This window comes from Protopterus annectens, chromosome 12.part0 (genome assembly GCF_019279795.1).
Source record: "Protopterus annectens isolate FY-2018-M chromosome 12.part0, PAN1.0, whole genome shotgun sequence".
In the NCBI taxonomy this organism is placed as follows: Eukaryota; Metazoa; Chordata; order Ceratodontiformes; family Protopteridae; genus Protopterus; species Protopterus annectens.
Window position 1 is genome coordinate 350,077,156 of NC_056746.1, and position 20,932 is coordinate 350,098,087.

Sequence of the window (20,932 nt, forward strand, 5' to 3'; positions counted from 1 at the left end):
TCAAAATCCCTAACTTCAAAGTCACACAACTGGTCACTGAACCCACCAGATCTAAAACCTAACACTTCTTATCACTCACTTACTGCTTTTATTATTAATAATAATAATCATATTTCTCAAATTCTCATTTTTCTCACTTCCTTCAGTGACCATTGTTCAATCAGTTTCAACATCTTTCACCACAAACAAAATCCCTCCTTTCCTCATATCATTCCAGAACAAACACCAATCCAACATTTTCAAACTAAAAACACTCCTAGCCTCATCAGATTGGTGTCCTTCTCATTCTAACCACTGCAGCATTCTCCTCACAAATTTTCACTATCCTCCAGGACTCAGTCTTCCATAAAAATCACATGTCTCTACAAACACCATGAAAACTGGCTCATGTATGAACTCAAATGCCTCCTTAGTTTCAGGGCTGATGCTTGGCATACTTGGGAAAAACAACCCATCCTCAACCTCCACGCAACACTAACTAGATTTGTTAGCTTAGTATAAACAGGCAACCAGGTGACATAAAAGTCACATTATGAAAAAGCATCAGTCATCCCTTCTTAACTCACTCAAATAATTCTGGGCAGAAGTCAACTGCCTCACAGGTTGTACTAATCCAGCTAACACCAACTCCTCCTCATCTCACCTCACAGCAGCTGATGTCAGTCTCCAAATCAGTACACTTCCATTTCCTGATTCCAGTCAACTCACCCATTACATCTCCTAACTTCATCTACTATCCTCAAAACAGCATGGCTTTCAGGCTGGTAGGAGGACTAATGCACTCTGTACACTTACTGATAACATCTTCTTAGCTATGGACAAAGGCCTCCTCACTGAAGCAAACTTACTGACTTCTAAAGATCTTTCAATCTGGTTGGCCATAGCATTCTTTTAGATCACCCAACTGAAACTGGAATAAACCTTGATACAGCTACCTAGTTTAAAAAGTATTATTCCAATCATCACTTCTCTGTGTAATTTAAAAACACCCTCCCTGCTTCCACCCCTCTCCTTAAAGGAGTCCTTCAGGGACTAGAAATACAACACATCTTCCCTTCTTTTTTCCATTTTCATTAATAAGCTACCACTTGAACTCCCTCATCTCTCTCTTACTTTATGCTGATGACATGGTCTTACTTCACTCAAACCTGACCTCCTCTGCCATACAGCAACTACCAAAATCTGACATCCTTTGTCTTATGAAATGACTTAACAAAAACAAATTCTGAACACTTCAAAACTAAAACAATACTGTTTGGTACCTCTCCTAAACGGCAGAATAACCTTCAATCACTTCTTATCCATGACCATCTTGATAACCCCACTGATCAAGTTATCTCTTTCAAATACTTTGGTATGTGGTTTGATCAAACGCTGAACTTTCACCTTCACCTATAACAAATATGGAACAAAATAAATTCCCTCCTGTGTAGGTCCTATAAATTTCTCCCTTTCTCTCCAGACCCAACAGGAATGCCATAGGCAAAGGCATTCTACTTGCACAGCTTGGATATGGACTTTCATTGGTTGCAGCAGCATCCAAGAAAAATTATCTGCCATTTCATTACCCTCACCCCTAGAAATGAGCTTCACTGTATCACACTTAGCCAAGTGGCTATCTGTCCAACAAAGTGCCAACCAACCTCCACTTCTTGGATCCAAACTCTAAAAGCTCCTCAAAGAACAATTCTGTCCTTCCCTTGCCTCCAACCTATTCACACAATCCCCTAGATATAATGTAAGAAGTTTTAACCAATCTGCTCCACTGCTTCAATGTCCGAGAACCAGACTTTATTGCACTAATCATGCCTTCCCCAACCTAGGCCTGAAACTCTATGAATCCCTCCCTACTAATGTTTAAGAGCTCACTTCATATCCCTCATTCTATGCTCACCTTAAAGATCATCTTAATCCAAATCAATTTGCAAATATTTTCCTTCTGGACAAATCACCTTATCTCTCACTTTCTCCTTCACCAGTCAGACATCTTGTCTTCCTCACATTATTTCCTGAAACTAATATGTGACATTACTTCTAAACTGTATATAGTCAATTTGTGTGTGCCCTTACTTTTGCTTTTGTTTGCATTTTGTGGTGTACCCTTTCATTATTTCACTCTCTGTCTATTCCCTCCTTACCCTAACCATCGCTTTCTACCATCCCTTATACTGTGTACTTTATTATTACTGCTATCGAGTCATTGCTATCTTCACACATTTTGTTTGTATTCATAATAGGTCTTGTTCACTTGCTTGTCTACTGTCATTTATATTTGTCTGGGCTGAGATTCAAATAGGTCTGTTTGGATCAGTGCTCTACCCCAGTTATGAAACTGAATGAATGAATGAATGATAAAAATTAATAAACATATCCTCTGAATAAAGATGTCCAAAAAGGTAACAGTCAATTCTTTCAAGCAGTTAACCCCATTTTAGTCAAATCTGGATGCATTGGCCCCTACTCCCCTAAGACATTAGGAGCCCACATGCTGGGATAATAAGAGATGTTTTACCTTTACCATCTGTAGGAGAAATGAGAACTAATACTGCCACAACCAGAATGGAGCAATTAATATAACTTCTAGCTTATGGTAAGCGCAATCAAAAAGGTCTTCCACATGCAGTGTGGTGGTGGTGGTGGAGAAGCGTGGTCAGTTTTTCAAGGAGAAAATTAAAGGTCACACAGAGGAAGGAACAGGTTTTCTTCTGGGTCTGATATGAAGGATGACTTTATGGAATTGTTTGACTTCCAAATGAGAGGCTAATGGGTGGTTAAAAGGCAGACAAGCAAAGACTGCTGACAAGTGAGCTTTAACAGAAGAATATGCCAAGCCAGCACAGAGGATTTTCCACAAGTAAGAAAGGACCAAAGGGACCCTCCACTGAGAAGGAATCCTGGTGATGCTTGAGACACCAAAACAGAAAATCTTTTCCATTAAGCCATACAATACTTGCTGGTAGTTGCTTTCCTGGCCTCCTGCACAGCCCAGAGCAAAACCTCAGCAAAGTAGTGTCTAAAAGGGATCAAAGTCCTATCACTCAAAGTAACAAATGAAGCATGGACAAGTGAGTGTGAATGGCAGACCCCTTGTCTTTTATGTGAAGATCCATCCAGTGAGGTAATTTCTGATGAATGCCCCCGGCCAGGTGAAAGAAGGGGGAACCATTGCTGGCTGGGCCAAAAGCGAGCCATCAGCAAGATTCTTGGGGAGTCCTTCCTGATCTTGTGCTGGAGTTTGGGGAGTAGAGGAAGTGGAGGGTAAGCATATAGGAACATTCCCATCCAAGAAAATGACATAGCATCCACCCTCCAAGTCAGAGTTATTGGGACTCTGAACAGAATTAAGGAAGCTGTCCCTTTGGAGGGGAGGCAAAAAGATATACTTGAGGAATACACCAGTGATCTACTATGTCTAGAAACACCTCTCTGTGAAGCATCCATTCATAAGGTTGTCCTCTGGACTTGCTCAGGGAGTCTGCCACAAAGTTATGTTCTGAAGAGATGTAGACCACCCGAATTATCTGATGGGAGACAGCCAAATGCCAGGCCTGAAGGGCTAGTCTGCAAAGAAGATCAGACCTTGTGACCTATTTGCTGGTGTACCACATGGCAGTGATAATGGTTGTAAAGACCTTTAAAGGAACTGGAAAACAAAGAGAATGGAAGGCCTGAAGAGAAAGAATGAACACCCTCATCTCTTTTACGTTGATGTGGTCTGACCTCTGATGAAGGGGCCATTGACCCTGAACTCTCAGATTGTTGGAAGAGGCGCTCTACCCCAGATTAGAAGAGTCTGAACAGCTCTTGAGTAGGGGTTGGAAGTCAGAAAAGGCAGTCCTATATTGAGGGAAATCTGCTGAATCCACCAGTGAAACTCAAATTGGAGACATGGAAGTAAGGAAACTTGAAACACCAGAGAGTGGCAATGCTTGAACCACACTGTCCTTGGGTACCAGTGAACTTACCACATGTGAAGCTTGGCTGGTAGATGCCACAAACCCCAGGGCTCCGAGAAACTCTCTTGCAGGAATGAGAGACATGGGAAGCAGAGACTGGAAGTAGGCTGTCAGAGACAGAACCTTGGGAGAAGGAAGAGAAGCCAACATTGGAATGGTATGGATTCTGTAACCCAGAAAAATGTGGTCTTGAGAGGGAGTAAGATTTGACTTCCTGAGACTGATGTTGAATCTCAGACTGTGCAAAAGGAGCATGGTGAAGTGTAGATCTTGCAAAAGGCTGGACTGAGAGGGAGCCTGAAGCAGGTCATGCAGATATGGGAAAACCTGGACTCCCTGAAGCCCGCAAAAGGCCATGACAAGGACCAGACATTTGGTAGGCATCCTTGGGGGCCACAGAAAGTAGAGAACTGAAAATGAGAGGAAGAAACAGAGAAACATAAAAACTTCCTGAATAGAGGGTGAATGGGGACTTGAAATTAGGTATCCTTTAGGTCTAAGAAGACCAGAAATGCCTGTAGACGTGACCAGTCTCAAAGATCCTTCTTTTCAGGGAACCAGAAACATTCTGGAATAAAACCCTATTCCTCTTTGGGATTCTGCAACAGATCCAGTAAATTCTGCAGAACCACAGAAAAATGAGGACATTGGCCTGGAGGATGTTGAGGAAGACCTGAGAAGGAGAAAGGGATTTCCATAAAATAAAATAACTGACAGATAATGGACAGAACCCAGAATTCTGAAGTAATCTGTTTCCAGACAGGGAAAGCTTGAGAGACAGGGGAACCTGGTTGATGGGAGGGGGAGAAAGTACCAAACAAATGAAGAGTTCCTGTAGTGAAAGACACTGGCTCAAAAAGCAAAATTATACATAAAAAGAACTTTAATAAAATAGTTAAGCGCTTTTGTTCCACTATAACAATTAATGGAACAATTTTAGTCGTTATTAAGGAGAGAAAGTACGTCAGATGGAGGAAGATTTGTCCTAGAAAGGGGGCTTCTGAGTTTTAAAGATCTGCGTGGGTTTATCAGAGAACATATGCTTAGGAACCCTCTCACTCTTAGAAGGCTAACAAGGCTGCCTATGCACAAAGGCAGACTTTGGATAGTTCCTCTAAAATTTGGGTATGAGAGAAACAAAGATATAAGATCCTGGATCACTTTACCTTTGCCTTGTAGAGTCATAAACAAGTCAGCAGCAGCCGTAAAAAGATATTTTGATTGTCCAAAGGAGCATCTAGGAGCTTCGTCGTAATATCAAGTAAAGCCTGGAGGTGAAGCCTAGTGTACCTCTTCATAACTGTACCTGAAGCAGCAGCTCTAGAGGCTGCATTAGCTGCATACTACATTTGATGGAGTAATGGGCAACCTGAGTAGTGGAAGTCTATAAGGAGAGAGCAGCAGTCTTATCTTTACAGTCCAAAAGGTCTGATAAAACCTCCCAGGTTGAGACAAAAGGGTCAAAACATACCTGGACAGATGGGTTTGATCATTTATGGCCCCGACGGCCAGAGTGGCAGAAGTGTACACAACCCAACTATCTTTATTAGAAGGAAGAAGTTTGGAAGAGGGCAAAAGCTTGGATGGCTTGTCAGCAGAAACAGAGACCACAGCAGGGTCTGAAGGACACCTGCAGAGATACTTAAAGGCCTTATGCACCTTATAAAAACAGTCAGGCTTCTTAGGGGCCAGAGGATGGGGATCAGGAGACAAAGAGGCAGCTGTAAATGTAACCAATACAGGGGGAAGAGCAGAAGGTTTAGGAAATTCCACCTGTAACAGCTTATAATTACTCTTTTGAATATCAGACACTTGTGAGCAATCCCACTTAAAATGCTCCATCATGCAAACACCCGTGTCCCCAAAGGACAATTCCTCAAAGGGAGAACCAGGACTCAAGGAATCCTCTTCCTCAGTCCCACATACAACGGAGAGGTAGTTTGTGAGGAGTAGGCCAATGATTCATGTCCTGAATCCACCTCCTCATCTGAAGAATCAGACTCCAACCAAGGAGAAGCAGGAACAGATACTACCTGAGGTGGTCTTAAAGGCCATCAAGGCACTGAACAAGCCCTGGGTAAAGTCCTGACATTCTCTCTAAGGATCCTTAGCAATTGGAGGAATGTGTTTAGTTTTTTGCTTTTCCTTTAGTGGGACGTCAGCTTTGACTAACCTAGGAGGCTCTGAGTTATGCCTAAACTCAATAAGGGTACCAGGAACCTCTTCCCTAACCAGAATCTTGGGAATCACATTAGGCCCTTCAGAAATGATCAGTTGTGGCTCCCCGTCAGTGTTCTTTGCGGATGTGTGCATTATCTCAAAAGATGTGCGAGACGCCAGTTCAGTTCCATGCTGGCCCTTGACAGGGTAGCAGTAGATGAAACCAGTGTTGGCACTGGATGGTCATCGGGGTCTTCACCTACCTCAAGAGAGGCATCCAGCAGAGGCTGGACAGCAGCAGTTTCAGACTGAGACAGTTGTACCTCAGGGCGGGTGGATTTGGCCATGGCACCCTGGGTCAAAAGTTCGAAACTCTGGTTCTCAAGATAAATGGATAAAGATGACAGATGGCTGCAAAGCATTTTGGGAACAAAAGCCTGACAAATGGTACATTGGGTATATAAGTGTGAAGCACCTAGGCAGAATAAACACCTCTAGTGACAGTCTTTATGGGGAATCTGCCTCCCAAACTGACATAAACCCTAAGTACACAAATAAAAGAAGGAACCCCAATGGGGCACTTATCTGTAAATGACTCGATATACACCAGCTGAACGAAGGGCATTCAGAGAGATGTGCAGCTGTGGCATTCAGACTGGGGGCAAAGAAGTTTTTAGTACACAGCATATGTATGTCACCTTTATGTCCTGTGCCTGCATGGGGAGAATACATCTGACATAACGGTTGGAGGATGTAAAGACTTTGGTATACTGGTCGGAAGTTCAGCTATCTTTAGCAGGAGAATCTACATGGTACGAATACCGCAACAGTGATAAGGAAGGACATCCCCAAGTATGTGTAGGATACCTCAAAGGACCTAAAGATCAAAAAACCTTCAAAAAAGGTATGCAATGCTGTGTTGTCCTACAGGTTATCAAGGCTTAAGCATTTTGTCAAAAAAAAAAACTTTCACAAAGTTGTAAGTGGTTTTAAATTAACAACTTGTATGGTCTCAGAATCCCTGGAAATCCTTTGGAAATTGCTGGGTGGTGGTAAGACACTTCTAATGCCAAATTCTCAGGAATAAAGGAAATTAAAACTGTGACAGGATATGTTCTGAATTCTGGTGCAATGTCTTTGTACAAAAGGAAGCGTTATGGGAAGGCAGGATCTTAGATTTAATGGAAAGTGTAACCAAACTTTCATGGACTACAGTGGAGTGTGTTGTGACTCTCAGCAGAACTTTCTGAGGTCTGATAAGGTGTTCAACAATGGCCTACACTGGAACAAAAATAATCTCCCAGCTGCATCAGGGAGAAAATTCTCCATTTTTCTGTCATATGAACAGGTCCTCTTTAACATGTTTCTGCAGATGGAAAGAATAAAAAAATACTTTAAAACTTTGAACCTGCTTTAATAACTGCCTTTGGAGTGGCCGTGGCAGTCTAACATTCTGGACTGTTGAGAATGACATGCTCAAAATGAAACAGCGGGCAAATTACCCAGTCACATTATGGTCATAAATTCTGATACATCATAAACAGCAGTACAGACTGAAATAAAGAATGAAAAGCAAAAGAAACACTCATGTTTAGAATCTTAACACAAAAGTCAAAGTTATTCTTAATTCAGAACACAAGGGACTGGAAAGATGCTCTACACATCCCCACCAGTGGGGCAGAAGAATAAAGCCCCAACTGTGACTCACATAAGCAGTGTTCAACTAGCAGGCACGGGAGATGGAGGGGGCAGAGGGGGAAGATGCAAGTAAGTTGCATACAGCTCAGCCATATGGGAGTGTATGTCGTGGCTCGCTTCTTGGCGGCACCCAGTGGAAGCCTTGGGTGCTGCAGCTTGCAGACTTGACAGAGAGACATGCATCTGCAGTGCGGTCAAGTATGTCAAGAGGTAATCATTTATACTCATGTCTCGCAGACCGGAGGAAGTAGTGTCCCTCACAAACAGCCAAGGGATGTTGGCAGCTCCCTGGCTTGGGGGGGGGGGGTAGGTACCCTTATGTCTGCCTGGATGACAGTACCAAAACTGGCTCTTGCCTCAAGGGTGAATGAATTGAATTGTGACAGCTGTCTCCCTCATGAGAAATGAATGGGCTCAAAGGTCACTGCGAGCTGATGGTCAGGAGCCAAACTAATTTAAAAAAAGATGCACTATAACCCTGATGTTAGCACACCAGTACAGGGATGAATAAACTATAGTCAAATAGAAATTATATTTTACAGGAGTGTGACTATTTTAACTGAAAGCTTCAAAACGCATCCAACAACTATTTTAAATCATTGAACAAATAAAAGATTAAGACAAAGATGCAAGGTAATAATGCAAATATTAGATGCTGGTGCTTTCCTACTTATTTGCTAAAATATAGAGAAATTTAAGGAATGTGTGGTGGAAAAGACTAACTCATTATTACAGGAGATACAAATTTCGTCAGAACAGATAGCTATGGAGTGGGAATAACTCAGGCATCAGCGTAATGGAATTACATATGTATGGCTTCTAAAGATGCAACAAAGTCTAGAAGATTTAGGATTTTGCTTGAAAGTGTTTGCATTTTGGTATTTTGTATACCCCAAGCTGACTCCAAATAATTTTTCCTCAGGTATATGGAAATGTTGGAGGTGTGATGTGGAAGAAAGAGGTAACTGGGAATATATGTTTTGGGAATGCAGTGACTTAGCAGTTTAAAAATTTCCTACAGAATACTCTCTTAGAAATATTGGAGCAAATGGATGTAACTAAGGAAATTATTTTTTTTGCTGGGATACATGATCTGAATTACCCAGACATAGTAAGGCCTTGTTAAATTTGATTCTGCTGGCTGCCAAAAAGCAATTAATAGAAAATGGAAATCAAAGTCTAAACCAACTGTACTGAAGTAAAATTGTAAAAGGAATAAAATAATTGGAAGTGGAATCTTTAGAAAAGGGTAGGAGCAAATTACATTGAAAAAGTAAATTGTGGGAATGATATATCCAAAATAATGTTTAGGAGGAGGAGTGAGGTTTAAGAGAAGACAGGAATTGATCAATTTATATAATGTTGGATTGATGATAATCGTATAAAAGAAAATATGTGATGTATAACATTTGTAACTGTGAACATGTTAAAATCGAATTTTTATATTAATGTATGTTTGACTAAGTGATTATTCAATAAAATTGTTACAAAATAACACAGGTAACAGAAAGTAGAAAGGGTTGTTGCCAAACTAAGTAGAGATCCTATAGAGATTTTGGAGATATTTCAGAAATTCTGTTAAAATATGTACAACCAGAAGAATGGGTGAAAAAAAAAAGGCATAAATGGAGATATTTGTGGAAGACTTAAATATGCCAAGGTTAGAGGATGATGAGGCTCAAGAATAAATAGCTAACATAGTACGTGGTGCGATACAAATGGTGAAGTATAAATCAAGATGGACATCTCAAGAATGAGATGGCATTCCTGTGGAAGTTTTGAAGTTAGAAGGGAAGAAAGCAATAAAAAGAGTAAAAATTATCATCTTGGAAGAAAGTTGTGGTGGTTGTATTACCCAAAGAGAAAAAAAAAAACTGTTCAAAACACAACTTCATACAGACTAATTTCAATTCTAAGTCATAACAATCACAATCCCAGACTGAAGCAGAGTATAGAAATGCAGCTATTCTTGGTGGGTCCTGATGCACAGAAAGCATTCAATAGAGTCAGTTGAGACTTTATGAGCAGGACAATGGTAGTGTTCCCAGATAGAATAATCCAGTTAATAAGGACAAATGAAAGATAACAGGCAAGAATTAAGACTAGAGGGTTTCCCTCAGACAACCAGGGAAGCCAGGCAGGGGTGTGCTCTTTCTTTTTATTAATTTATTTACATGTAGAACTACTGGCAAAGAAAACAAGGACCTCATAAATTTAATGGCACAGGTGGTATGGTAAACAAGAAAAGTTATCTGAATTTGCAGACAATATTTTTGTAATATTTTCTACTTCATATATCCAAAAAAGGCCATGTCAGTGTTGTGGAACATTTTGAGACAGCTAAAAGTATTTTCAGCATATAAAATAATGAAGATAAAACAAGGACTATAGTGGTAACTATGTATCCATTAATGTATTGGTTTAGCAATACCCATATTTATGGGGACATAATAACACTCAGTATTTAGGTACAAGGATTAAAAAGTATTCTATTATGGCAATCAAGGATATGGGGGAAGATACTAAACAAAAGATAATACAAAAAAACAAGAAGCTGGAAGCTCTTGATTATGGATATGGATAGTAAGATACAAGCAGTGAAAATATTTTATTACTTTTAGAGTTACATATATGGGCAGCCTTGTTTGTATCAACCAGATGTGAAGTTGTGGTGACAATAAAGACATGAAGGATTTTTTTTTGGGGGGGGGGGTCAAGAAATTAAGCGAGATAAGTTGTTTCAGCAGCATAGAATAAGGTGGTTAAGATGATCTGATATGAACAGATACTTTACAGTTATGCAGGTAAGACCCATATGCATCACTCTTGCAGAAGGTTATAATCAAAGTGAAAATGAATGATGAAATGGGCAATACGGGAATCAAGAAATAAGCAGAGAGAGTAGGATTTTGGATGCAGGCCATTAAGGAGAATAACAGCAACCATACAGAATATTATACATAAGGTAGCAGAAAGCATTGTAAAAATAAAGCATCATGGAAACTGAGAGGGTAAATCACAAATAGTGATAATACAAGTAGGGATATAAGAAACAGGCAAGAGGAGGCAGGAATTTACTGGAAAAAATTAGCAAAAGAACCAATAACTACGGTCAGAAATGTAACAGAATGGAATAAGGTCAAGCAGAAGGTTGGACTGCAGGTCAGAGACATCCTTCCTTACCAGGGAATGATAGAGTATAGGCAAAGAGATAGGAAGACAGAAGTCCTAAATAAAAGATCTACTCTGGTTGAATTTTTAGAGGATTCTAGAACAGAAGCTACTGCTTAAAAATGGATAAATGGTAGGGCATATAAAATATTACACGGCAACTATAAGACTCAATAAGACAATGTCAGAAAAGATAGGAAAGACAGACTGGAAAGAAACTTTGGGAGGACATCTGTATGTAACTAAATCTGGAAGGTTTAAATTGTTTTTATGCAAGGGCTTGCATGGGCATTTTCTGTGAGTAGATTGCAAATGCCAGGGGTGTGATGGGAAAGAAAGGCATAACTGGGAATGTGTTTTGAGGAAAAGTACCAAGCTGTCAGATATTAAAAATTCCCTACGAAGTTATTTGTCAGAAATGATGGTGGAGCAAATAGTTGTAACTACATAAATGCTTTTTTTGGAGACATTGGAGTTGAATTTCCTAGACACTGTACAGCTTTATTGCGTTTAATGCTATTGTTTGCAAAAAAAAAAATGAAAGGAGAATCTAAACCAACCATAACTGAAGTACTAAATATTGTAAAGGGGATGCAGGGAGTAGAGGTGGAATCATCAGAAAAGGGAAGGACCTTACTGGATATAAATTAATGGTATTTGTAGGAGCAATGTATGCAAAATAATATTCAGGAAGAAATGTGAAATTTAATGAAGAGCAAGAATTGGACAATTGATCTAATGTTGGAGTGAATAAATTTTTTTAAATATGAACACTACATAAAAATAACAATGGAAATGGTATTATGGCTTTGTTTTCTTTTCTGTATGTGTACCTATATCATTTAAAAAAAATGTCATGTTTAATAAGGATGTTACAACAAAAACTGGTGGTAACAAAGAAAAGTCCTTCAGCAAGAAATATTGTACCTTCTTACTCTGTGCAGCATACTCATCTTCAATGACAACTGAGACTTGGTCCTTTTTGAACATGCCAAACGTAGGTTTGCTGGAACAAAGGAATAAAATATAGTATCAAAAGTCTAGTTCCTTAACATAAAATTCCTGCTTTTGTACATTTGTAGATCATAGAACAATTCCATTAAGGAATTTCCATCAGCCTGTACCTTCACAGTGGGCATACTGAATCTCTTTGCAAATTACAACTTTCTAGAAGTTAAGTCTCTAATCAGCAATGACCATTCTGAAATTAGGGGAGTGTTATCACCACCCTTTCACATGGGAAAATGTGTAATAATTCACCTTTTGAGCATATAAAACATTGAACTGCTGCACCACAGAGCTCACTCTGTTTGTGATGCTGCGGCAAGCAGGCTGATTCTCCAGTTCAGTTGTTGGCACGGGTGCCTTCTCGGAAGAATATGCATGGCTTCCTATTGAGTACTTTGACTTACTCATACATCCCAAATACATTTCAGAGGTGAAATGGTCATTCTCTATATTGCCACAAGTCTGAAAAAAGATATGTCCTGTGATGAACTGGTGTCTCAGCCAAGACTCTTTTCTGCCTTAGGATGAATGTCAGGGTAGGCTCTGCTCCCCCCACACACAACCACAAATAGGACAAATTAGGTGCAAAAAATGAATAAGTGACTGAAAATATGAAATTCAATTTCAGATATACTTGTATTCATTACATTGAGTTTACAGGTGACTACTAATGGAGTAAAAGCAACATCTTCACACAGTTCAGAAAAAAATAACAATATGTTCTTACCTTAAGAACCACTTGATCTATGAGAGAACCCTCCAACTGGAATTATTCTTTTTTTTAAACAAGAAACATCTTTATTAAATTATCACTTATGACACAGGCAATCATACACTTATAAAAATGCAAACAAACCATCATATTGACACAATCTCAGTTGCAAGTATTTTACATCACAAACCATATTGACATAATTCTAGTTGCGAACGTTATACATCATTTATACTCTACACAATCATGGTCAGTCAAACATTACATGGCTCATTCAAGCACAGTCTTCTTTTAAACCTCATTCCTCCCCTGTATGTATTGTTTTCACAGTTCCCATTTTCCTATCATTTTCTCCTACCCTTTTCAAAAGATTCTACTTATTTTATCTCTGTACTATATTCACAACTTCTAGTACAGATGGTTTTGACTTTGATTTCCATTTTCTAGTAATTGCTTTTTTTGGTAGAAACCATAATCAGATTCAGCAAGGCCTTACTATGTCTAGGCAATTCTGATTCTGTGTCATAGTTCAGAAAAATAATTTCCCTAGTTACATCAATTTGCTCACCTAGCATCTCTGACAGAGTAGTCTGCAGGGAATCTTTACAGTCTGCCAACTCATTACACTCCCAGAAAATGTGTTCCCAGTTACCTCTTTCTGCCCCATCACAACTCCAACATTTGCTGTCTACCCGAGGAAAAATTCTCTGGAGTCTACCTGGGGTATAAAAATATCTATGTAAACATTTCCAAGCATAAATCCTAAATCTTCTAGATTTTGTTGCATATCTGGGAGACAAATACATATCCTCCTTTGTTTCTTTGTGAATTGCTTATCCAATCTCGCTTCCCAATCCTTTCTACCCTTCTCTGATTGATTCTTATACTTATCATACAATATTTTATATTCCTTTAACGGCAGCTTCTGTTCTAGATTCTACTAAAAACTCTACCAGTGCTGATTTTTTTCATTTAGGATACCCCCCCCCCCACCCATATTTCTTTTGCCTATATCCTGATATTAATCCCTGACAGGGAAGTCAATCTCTAACCTGCAGTCCAAATAAATTCTTGGCATCTTCTCAATTTATTACATTTTCCACTAATTATTTGCTCCCAATAACTTGGTTCCTTTGCCAGTTTTCTCCAATAAATTCCAGCCCCCTCTTGTCTATTGTCTGTATCCCTAACTGCAGTCATCCCTATCAGCAGAATCTTCTTTCTCCATCTCCTGTTGCTTTAGTTCTTAGGATACTTTCTGCTGCTCTATGAATATAATGTTCAGTATGATTGGGATTTTGGATGTAGACCTTTAAGGAGAATAACAGTCTCCCCCTTTTTTCTTGAGCTTCCCCCCTTGTTTCAACATCATTCCTTTCCATTTAGGAATTATAGTTTTCTACGTGTGCTACATACAGGTGCCTTAACTGCGTTGCTCTGAAATACCCTTTATAATCAGGTAATTCCAATCCATCTTGTTCAATTGGAAGAATCAGTTTATCCCACTGGACTCTTGCCATTTTCCCCTCCCAGATAAAATCCTTCAGCTCCTTATTAATTGCTATCCACAACTTCTCCTCTGGTTGATATAAATATGACTGACCTGTGTAAGACTAAAGGGACTAAAAACATTTTAAATGACTGTATCTTACTATACATATCCATACAACAGAGCTTGCATTTTCTCATTTTTTGTTATCTTTTGTTTAGTCTCTTCCCACATATCCTTAGCTGCCACACCAGAATCATTTTTAACCCATACTCCTAAATACTTCATTTTATCCCGTCCCCATAAATATGGATATTGCTGAACCAATTTGTGTGTGGGTACATAATTTACCGCTATTGCTTTTGTTTTAGCTTCATTAATTTTGCACCCTGAAAAGGTTTGAAACTGTCTCAAAATGTTCTACAAAACTGTTATGTCCTTTTCTGGCTTTTTCAGGTATAAAATAATATCTACAAATAGAGACAGCTTTTCTTGACTACCAGACTAATTATACCCTTGAACATCTCATTCTCCTATTTTCTTTGCCAATGGTTCTAAATATAATAAAAATAAAGGTGAAAGAGGACCCCCTGCCTGGTTCCTCTGCTCAAGCAGAAATGATCAGCAAAGACCCTGCCCACATTATACACCAAGTAGACTACAAAGAATTTTTCCTCAGGTAGACAGCAAATGTTGGAGGTGTGATGGGGAAGTAAGAGGTAAACGGGAACATATTTTCCGGGAGTGTAATGAGTTGGCAGACTTTAAAGATGCCCTGCAGATTGCTCTGTCAGAGATACTGGGTAAGCAAATTGGTGTAACTAAGGAAACAATTTTTTTGAGCTATTATACAGAATCAGAATTGCCTAGACATAGTAAGGCCTTGCTGAGTCTAATTATGGTGTCTATCAAAAAAGAAATGACAAGAAAATGGAAATCAAAGTCTAGTATCTAGACTGGCACCAATGAACTCCAGAGTTTCTGCTGGACAAAGTTATGTCCAGCTGTGAATAGAGATGGAGCAAGTGGTCCCTGGCTTGACTTAATAGAGGCTTGATGAAAACAGACAGGAGCCAGTTGTCTAGATATAGAAACACTTGGAATCCTTCCAGCCTCAAGTGAGCTGCAACCACTGTCATACACTTTGTGAACATCTGGGGGGCTGTGGGCATGGCTCTGAACTGGCAGTAACTGGCTCTCAGCCAGAATGGCAGGTATCTTCTGGAGCACCTGTGTACCTTGATATAATTGCACACATCCTGAAGTTCTATAGAGCATATCCAATCGTCCTTTCTTAAAATAGGCAGGATGGACTGAACTGTGACCATCTGTAACTGACTGACTCACAAACTGATTAATGTTGCTGAGATACAAAATTGTTTTGAAGTCCATGGTCTTTTTTGTCAGAAAAAAAAAGAATCTCAAATAAGTCCTGGACCCTTGCTGGTATACCGGTTGGATGACTCTCTTAATAGCAGCTTTTCTATTTCTGTAGCTGCAGCTTTTCTCTAACTGGGTTGAATGTCTGGAATTCTTCTGTTGCATTTTGGGGGAAAAAGGGAAAATGGTATATAATAGCCTGGGTGCAGAATATCATATCCAGAGGCATCTTTGGTAATCATGGCCAGGCTTGTGGGTGCAGAGATAGTTATCCCTCAACTGTTTCCAGAGTGCAGCTGTCAGGTAATCCTTCAGGGGGCAAAGAAAGGGCTTATCTGAGTAGGAAACTCTTAAGACCTGACCACATCTGCCACAATGGTGGATCTTCCATTGGAGCTCCCCCTCTGCTGCGAGGGGATTTTTCTCCATGGGAATCTTTAGAAGAACCTTGTGATTTTCTGAACCACAATTTTCTACCCTCTCTGGTTTTGGAATAAGGTCCTTTGAGGAGAATAAAAACAGATTCCTACGGCACAGTCTTCCCATCCTACTTGCTCCTGGAGAGGGTCTCTCATCTTAGACCAAATAAAGTGGATATGTCAAAAGGGGTATTGATGTAGAAAGACTTCAAGGGATCCATAAAATCAGAGGTGCATCAAGGCATGCTTTCTAATGGTTAAGCCTGAACCCGCTGCTCTAGCGACTCCCTCTGAGACATGATGTATCAGTCTCATGGAAGCACTGGACAATGACTGAAGGATGACTAGCTGTGAAGAAACTGCTTTATTATCCTCCATACGGATAAAGTCTGAGACAGTATTGGAAAACTGTTTCATCAATTCCCTCTGAAACCTGATGACATGTGCCAAATAATTCAGAGACCTGAGGGCAAAGGTGGCTGAAGCATAGACATGCTTCATATACCTGTCCAACACCTTAGATTCCCTATTAGGAGGGTGGACCAAAGAACTCTGTTTCAGTAGTTCTTTCTAGGTGGCTGTTGCAACCACCATAGCATCCACTGGGGACCCTTGCTCCAGTGAGCCCTGTGCCACAGGATACTTGTCTGGACATTTAGGAATGGGATCTGTAACATCTGGATCCTTCCAAGCCTGACAGGAGATGATGTCTATCATCTCATCCACCCAGGGGGACTACCCAAGTCATAGCTGAGCTGGTCCCAAAAGTCTTAAGAAACACCAGCTCCTCTTGGGAAGGAGGTCAGAAGATCAACCTCCTCTATGTTTCAGAAGTTCAAGAATCTCTCCAAATGAAATGTCCTCAAGGAGTGATCTGGGGGACACTTTCCCTTTATCAAAGTCAGTTTCTTCAATTAGACTCTTGTGGGGAGTCTATGTGTCTCCGCTTGCATGTTCGCTTCCAAGGGGGCTCTTTGCTGGGAGGTTCCAGACAGGACTTAGAAGTACCATCTGTGTCCTGAATAAGGACAGTCTCGATGCTTGATCTGGCTGGCTCTCCCAATGGGATTGGATGAAGAGGCACAGCTGCCACAAAAGGCAGATGAGTGTAGGGTGTACCTGAGGGGTGTAAGCGTGCCTTTTCCAATAATGAGGAGAAGGCTCTCTCCACTACCTCGAAAGCTGAAGTCATGGAGGACCTCAGTCTTGCCTTCACTGGATCTGAAGAAACCTGTGAGGGACAAAACCTGATGCCCTCCCAGCTCCACTCTTGATGCAGAGGTTGGAGCTGAGCCGTCTAGTGCCAAAGTTCCGAGTGGAAGGAAAGGCTATGACACCATCAGAGTCAATCCCAAACTGCCAGGTTCTACTATAACTCAACTGCTCTGAGATTCTTCTGGATCCGATAAGGTCAGATCCATCTGGGTCAAAGAAAGTGTCAGTGTGGAAGAAAAACAAGTCTTCGGATCCAGCACAGACATGCTTGGGAATTTCAGGTTCAAACGTTCCAAAATCACAGGAAGGACCAAAGTAGGAGCTACAGCCTGGGGGTTGAGAAGTGGGGAAACTCACAGGTTTGATGGGAGCCGGAGCTGGTAAAACACCCAACTGAATCTGGGCTCTGAGAAATTTCCTCATCATCCTGTCCACATCTGTTTCTGATAGGCTCCTGGATGACCTGAGGGAAGATGATGTAGATGGTGGACAGGAAGCTTGTCAAGGTGTATCTTGTAGAAAGGGAGAATGAAGTATCTAGGAAACTGGTTCAGGAGAACATCTCAGAGATTTAGAGTTGGACCTGGTCAGATATGAACTAGGGGATGGATCCAATGATTTTGGTTTTGTTTTAGTTGGAGTCGAGCTCTTGGAGACTGTCACAGCTGAAAAGTTAGGCACCTTGCGGGCGGAGCTCAGCCCAAAGAGGTCAAGGAAGTACAGCGGTTGGGGGGAGCTCTTCTTTGAATCTTTGGATTTCTCTGCTGTATCCCCTGGGGATATTTTAGAGGAAGATGGTGCTCCAGAGTCCGAAGATGCAGAAGATGGGAGTAGACCCTTCAAAATCAGTTTATTCTTCCTTTCAAGCAGAGTTCTGTTATTAAAGCTAGCACAAATGACTCATGAAACTTCAAGATAACCTGGGCCTAAGCAATACACACATAATGACTATCCAAAATTGGGATCATATGTCCGCAAGAAAAGCACTTTTTGAAACCAGTGGGCTTCTCCAACATGTTTACACCAATCAAAAACCACCACAACAAAGATCACTTATAAAAAGAAGGCAGTTGGAGAGAAGAAAAATGCCAACAATGGTAATAAAGAAATACTGCAATGGTACTAGAAAAGAGCAGTCAGTAAAACAGGCAATGGTAATGAAGAACTACCTCAAAATAAGAGAACGTGAAGACGCATTAACACTGAATGTTTAAGAAATTTATGTATATATGTTTTTTTTTTTTTTAAATAAGGAGCGGATAACAGAGTGAGAAAAAGACACTATCAAGAAACTAGGCAAAAGATTGATGAAATGTAGTATACTTATCACAAAGATCAATCAACTTGCTCGAGCTAACGGTGACCACATCTTATTTCTGAAGCAGCAAATGAAATCTGACAGAACACACAGTAATCAAGGGATTATGGGAAAAGGGATGATCTTGAGCTACAGAGCCAAAAGTCTGTCAAGTGGCAGAGGACGGATCTGAGGGTCTGATCAGAGACTCATCAGTTGAGAATGGACGAAAAAGACAACATAAGATATGTGGATATCCTGTTGCCTGTAACGAACTATAACAAACTACACACTTTGTGAAAACTCTTGGTGCAGTGGATAGTCAAAAGGGTAGAGCACAGAACTGATAATATTATCCAGACACACTAACCTTTAAGAAATGTTGGAAGTCTGGATGAATAAGGATGTTACAAGTATCCTTCAAGTCTTTTGTTACCAAGAAACTTGGAGGAAGAGGAGGCAACAGGTTGTGAAGTGACATAATTTTGAATTTGGGCGCTATCACAAACCGGTTTAGGAAACAAAGATCCAGAAATGATGTCCAAGTATTTTCTTTCTTTGGCGCAAAGAACACCCTTGAATACCCTTCCCTGCCTGGGAATGATTAACTGGTTCTATCACTCCATGGGGCAACATGTGATGAAGGACAGATGGAAACAAAACAGTCTGGTCTGGAGGACGATTCATTACCCCCCGGAATAGAGGAATTTCCTCTCACTGCCTTCTGAAACCTTGATAACTGATCTTTAGAATGCATCTGTCTGCTGTCAAAGAGAAAAACTGAGATTTAGACTTTCTGAAAATAAAACAATGGACCAGGATTGGGGGGGGGGGGAGCAAGGTCTTTCAGTCATACAGACTTGTTGGAGTGTCCTTGGTTTTGGGTGGTTCCTAAGGTTCTTTTTGGACCCCCCCCCCCCATCATTTCTTCTTAAATGTCTGGTTAACTGCATTTTGTTGAGACGATTTGTATTTGCCAAAACTAGATGAGGGGTTATAGTATCCCACAGAAAATTTGGAAAAGGAGGGCTGAAAAATTTTAGACATTCCCTGAATCAGCTTACCTCTTTCATCACACTTTCTGAATACCTCTACAGCAGAGGGGCCAAAAACTAAATCTCTATCCAAAGAGGAATTAAACAACTCACTTTTAACATCATCTAGAAGGTTCTGAGAACACAGCCATGCAACCCCCTCCTCAAAACAGTACCACACTGGCCATAGCCCTGGAAGAAGTTTCAACAGAGTCATACACACTTGAGTAATGACTTGTAAAATGAAAGAAAGTAAATTTAAAGCAGAGTTTTCCTCAAGAATAAACTGCAAATAAAACATTCCTCATGCTTTCACAATTAGTCAGAACTAACTTTAATACGTCAAACTTGACAATTCAAAATTCTGAAAAATCAAAGTGGCAGAAGCATACACTTTTTCCCTCATGCTTATTATCAATGACATGCCCAACCTTATCAGAAAGAGTAGGATTGGAAGTGTTTAGCAGCAGTGAGATTAACTAGAGCAATAGCTGCTGGGTCTGGTTTGGGACTATGTATAAAAACTTAAGACTGGGGATCTTTATACATCCTATCTGCCTTTTTAGGGTCATCAGACTATCAGGAAAACTGCAGGCAGTAACACACATCCTCTAAAGCAGACAGACCTAGAGGAATTTGTGAAGGTTCTGGAAATTCCTTGTGTAATGACTCAATATTCGCTGAGTGGGAGAACACTGAGGTTTCCCAATCTCTAGAAACACTGGCACATGCTAGCAATTGTCTTCGAGAAAAAGAAGCACCCACAGGAAGAATCAGAATCTGAACTCTCCTTTGTGTCTGAATCAGAAATCAGAGAAGAAAACCTTGTATCTGTCCCTTCGGCTTCCTGTCCAAATTCAGAATTTTGAATTTCTTCAGGAAAAGAGGTTTACCTCTTTCTTTTACCAGAAACTACTTTAAAACAAGGATTGATGGCCTGAATTAAACCCTGAGCCAGACCGAGTAAACTACTCCTGTCTAAGATAATCTGAGGAGGATTAAATACATGCTTAGTTTTCTGTTCTTTTTGACAAGAAAAGTAGGGCCAACCAGTTATTTATGGTAGCAGTAGCTTCCCCACGGATGGGCACAGCATTCTGACTTAAAAGAGACCTTCTCTGTTCCCTCTCCCTCGACTGATAACAGTGGCTCTTCCTAGCCCACTGAGGGGAACCCACTGTTCCATAGAGGCTGTAGGTGCTACACTAGAGGAATAAAGAGTAAAATATGAGTGGTCTGGGGTATAACAGATGGCCACAGCAGAGTCACCCACCTGCAACTGAGGCAAACTGCTAGCCAGCTGTAATGGTAAAGGCTGTTTACTTAAGTTTTTCTCTTTACTGTTGGAAGGAGGACTGAAACTGGGTCTGTAGTTTGTTCTATAGTCAAGCAG

The 20,932-nt window shown here is 40.4% G+C and overlaps 1 protein-coding gene across 1 annotated transcript in view; it reads right to left on the minus strand.

Moving 5' to 3' along the window:
• Positions 1-20,932, minus strand: part of FAM234A (family with sequence similarity 234 member A) — a gene marked incomplete at its 5' end in the record, with an annotated part of 537,904 nt that overhangs the window by 107,727 nt on the left and 409,245 nt on the right. The window contains 1 exon segment of the mRNA XM_044089425.1: positions 11,913-11,991. Within this exon segment, the coding sequence (XP_043945360.1) occupies positions 11,913-11,991 (79 nt within the window).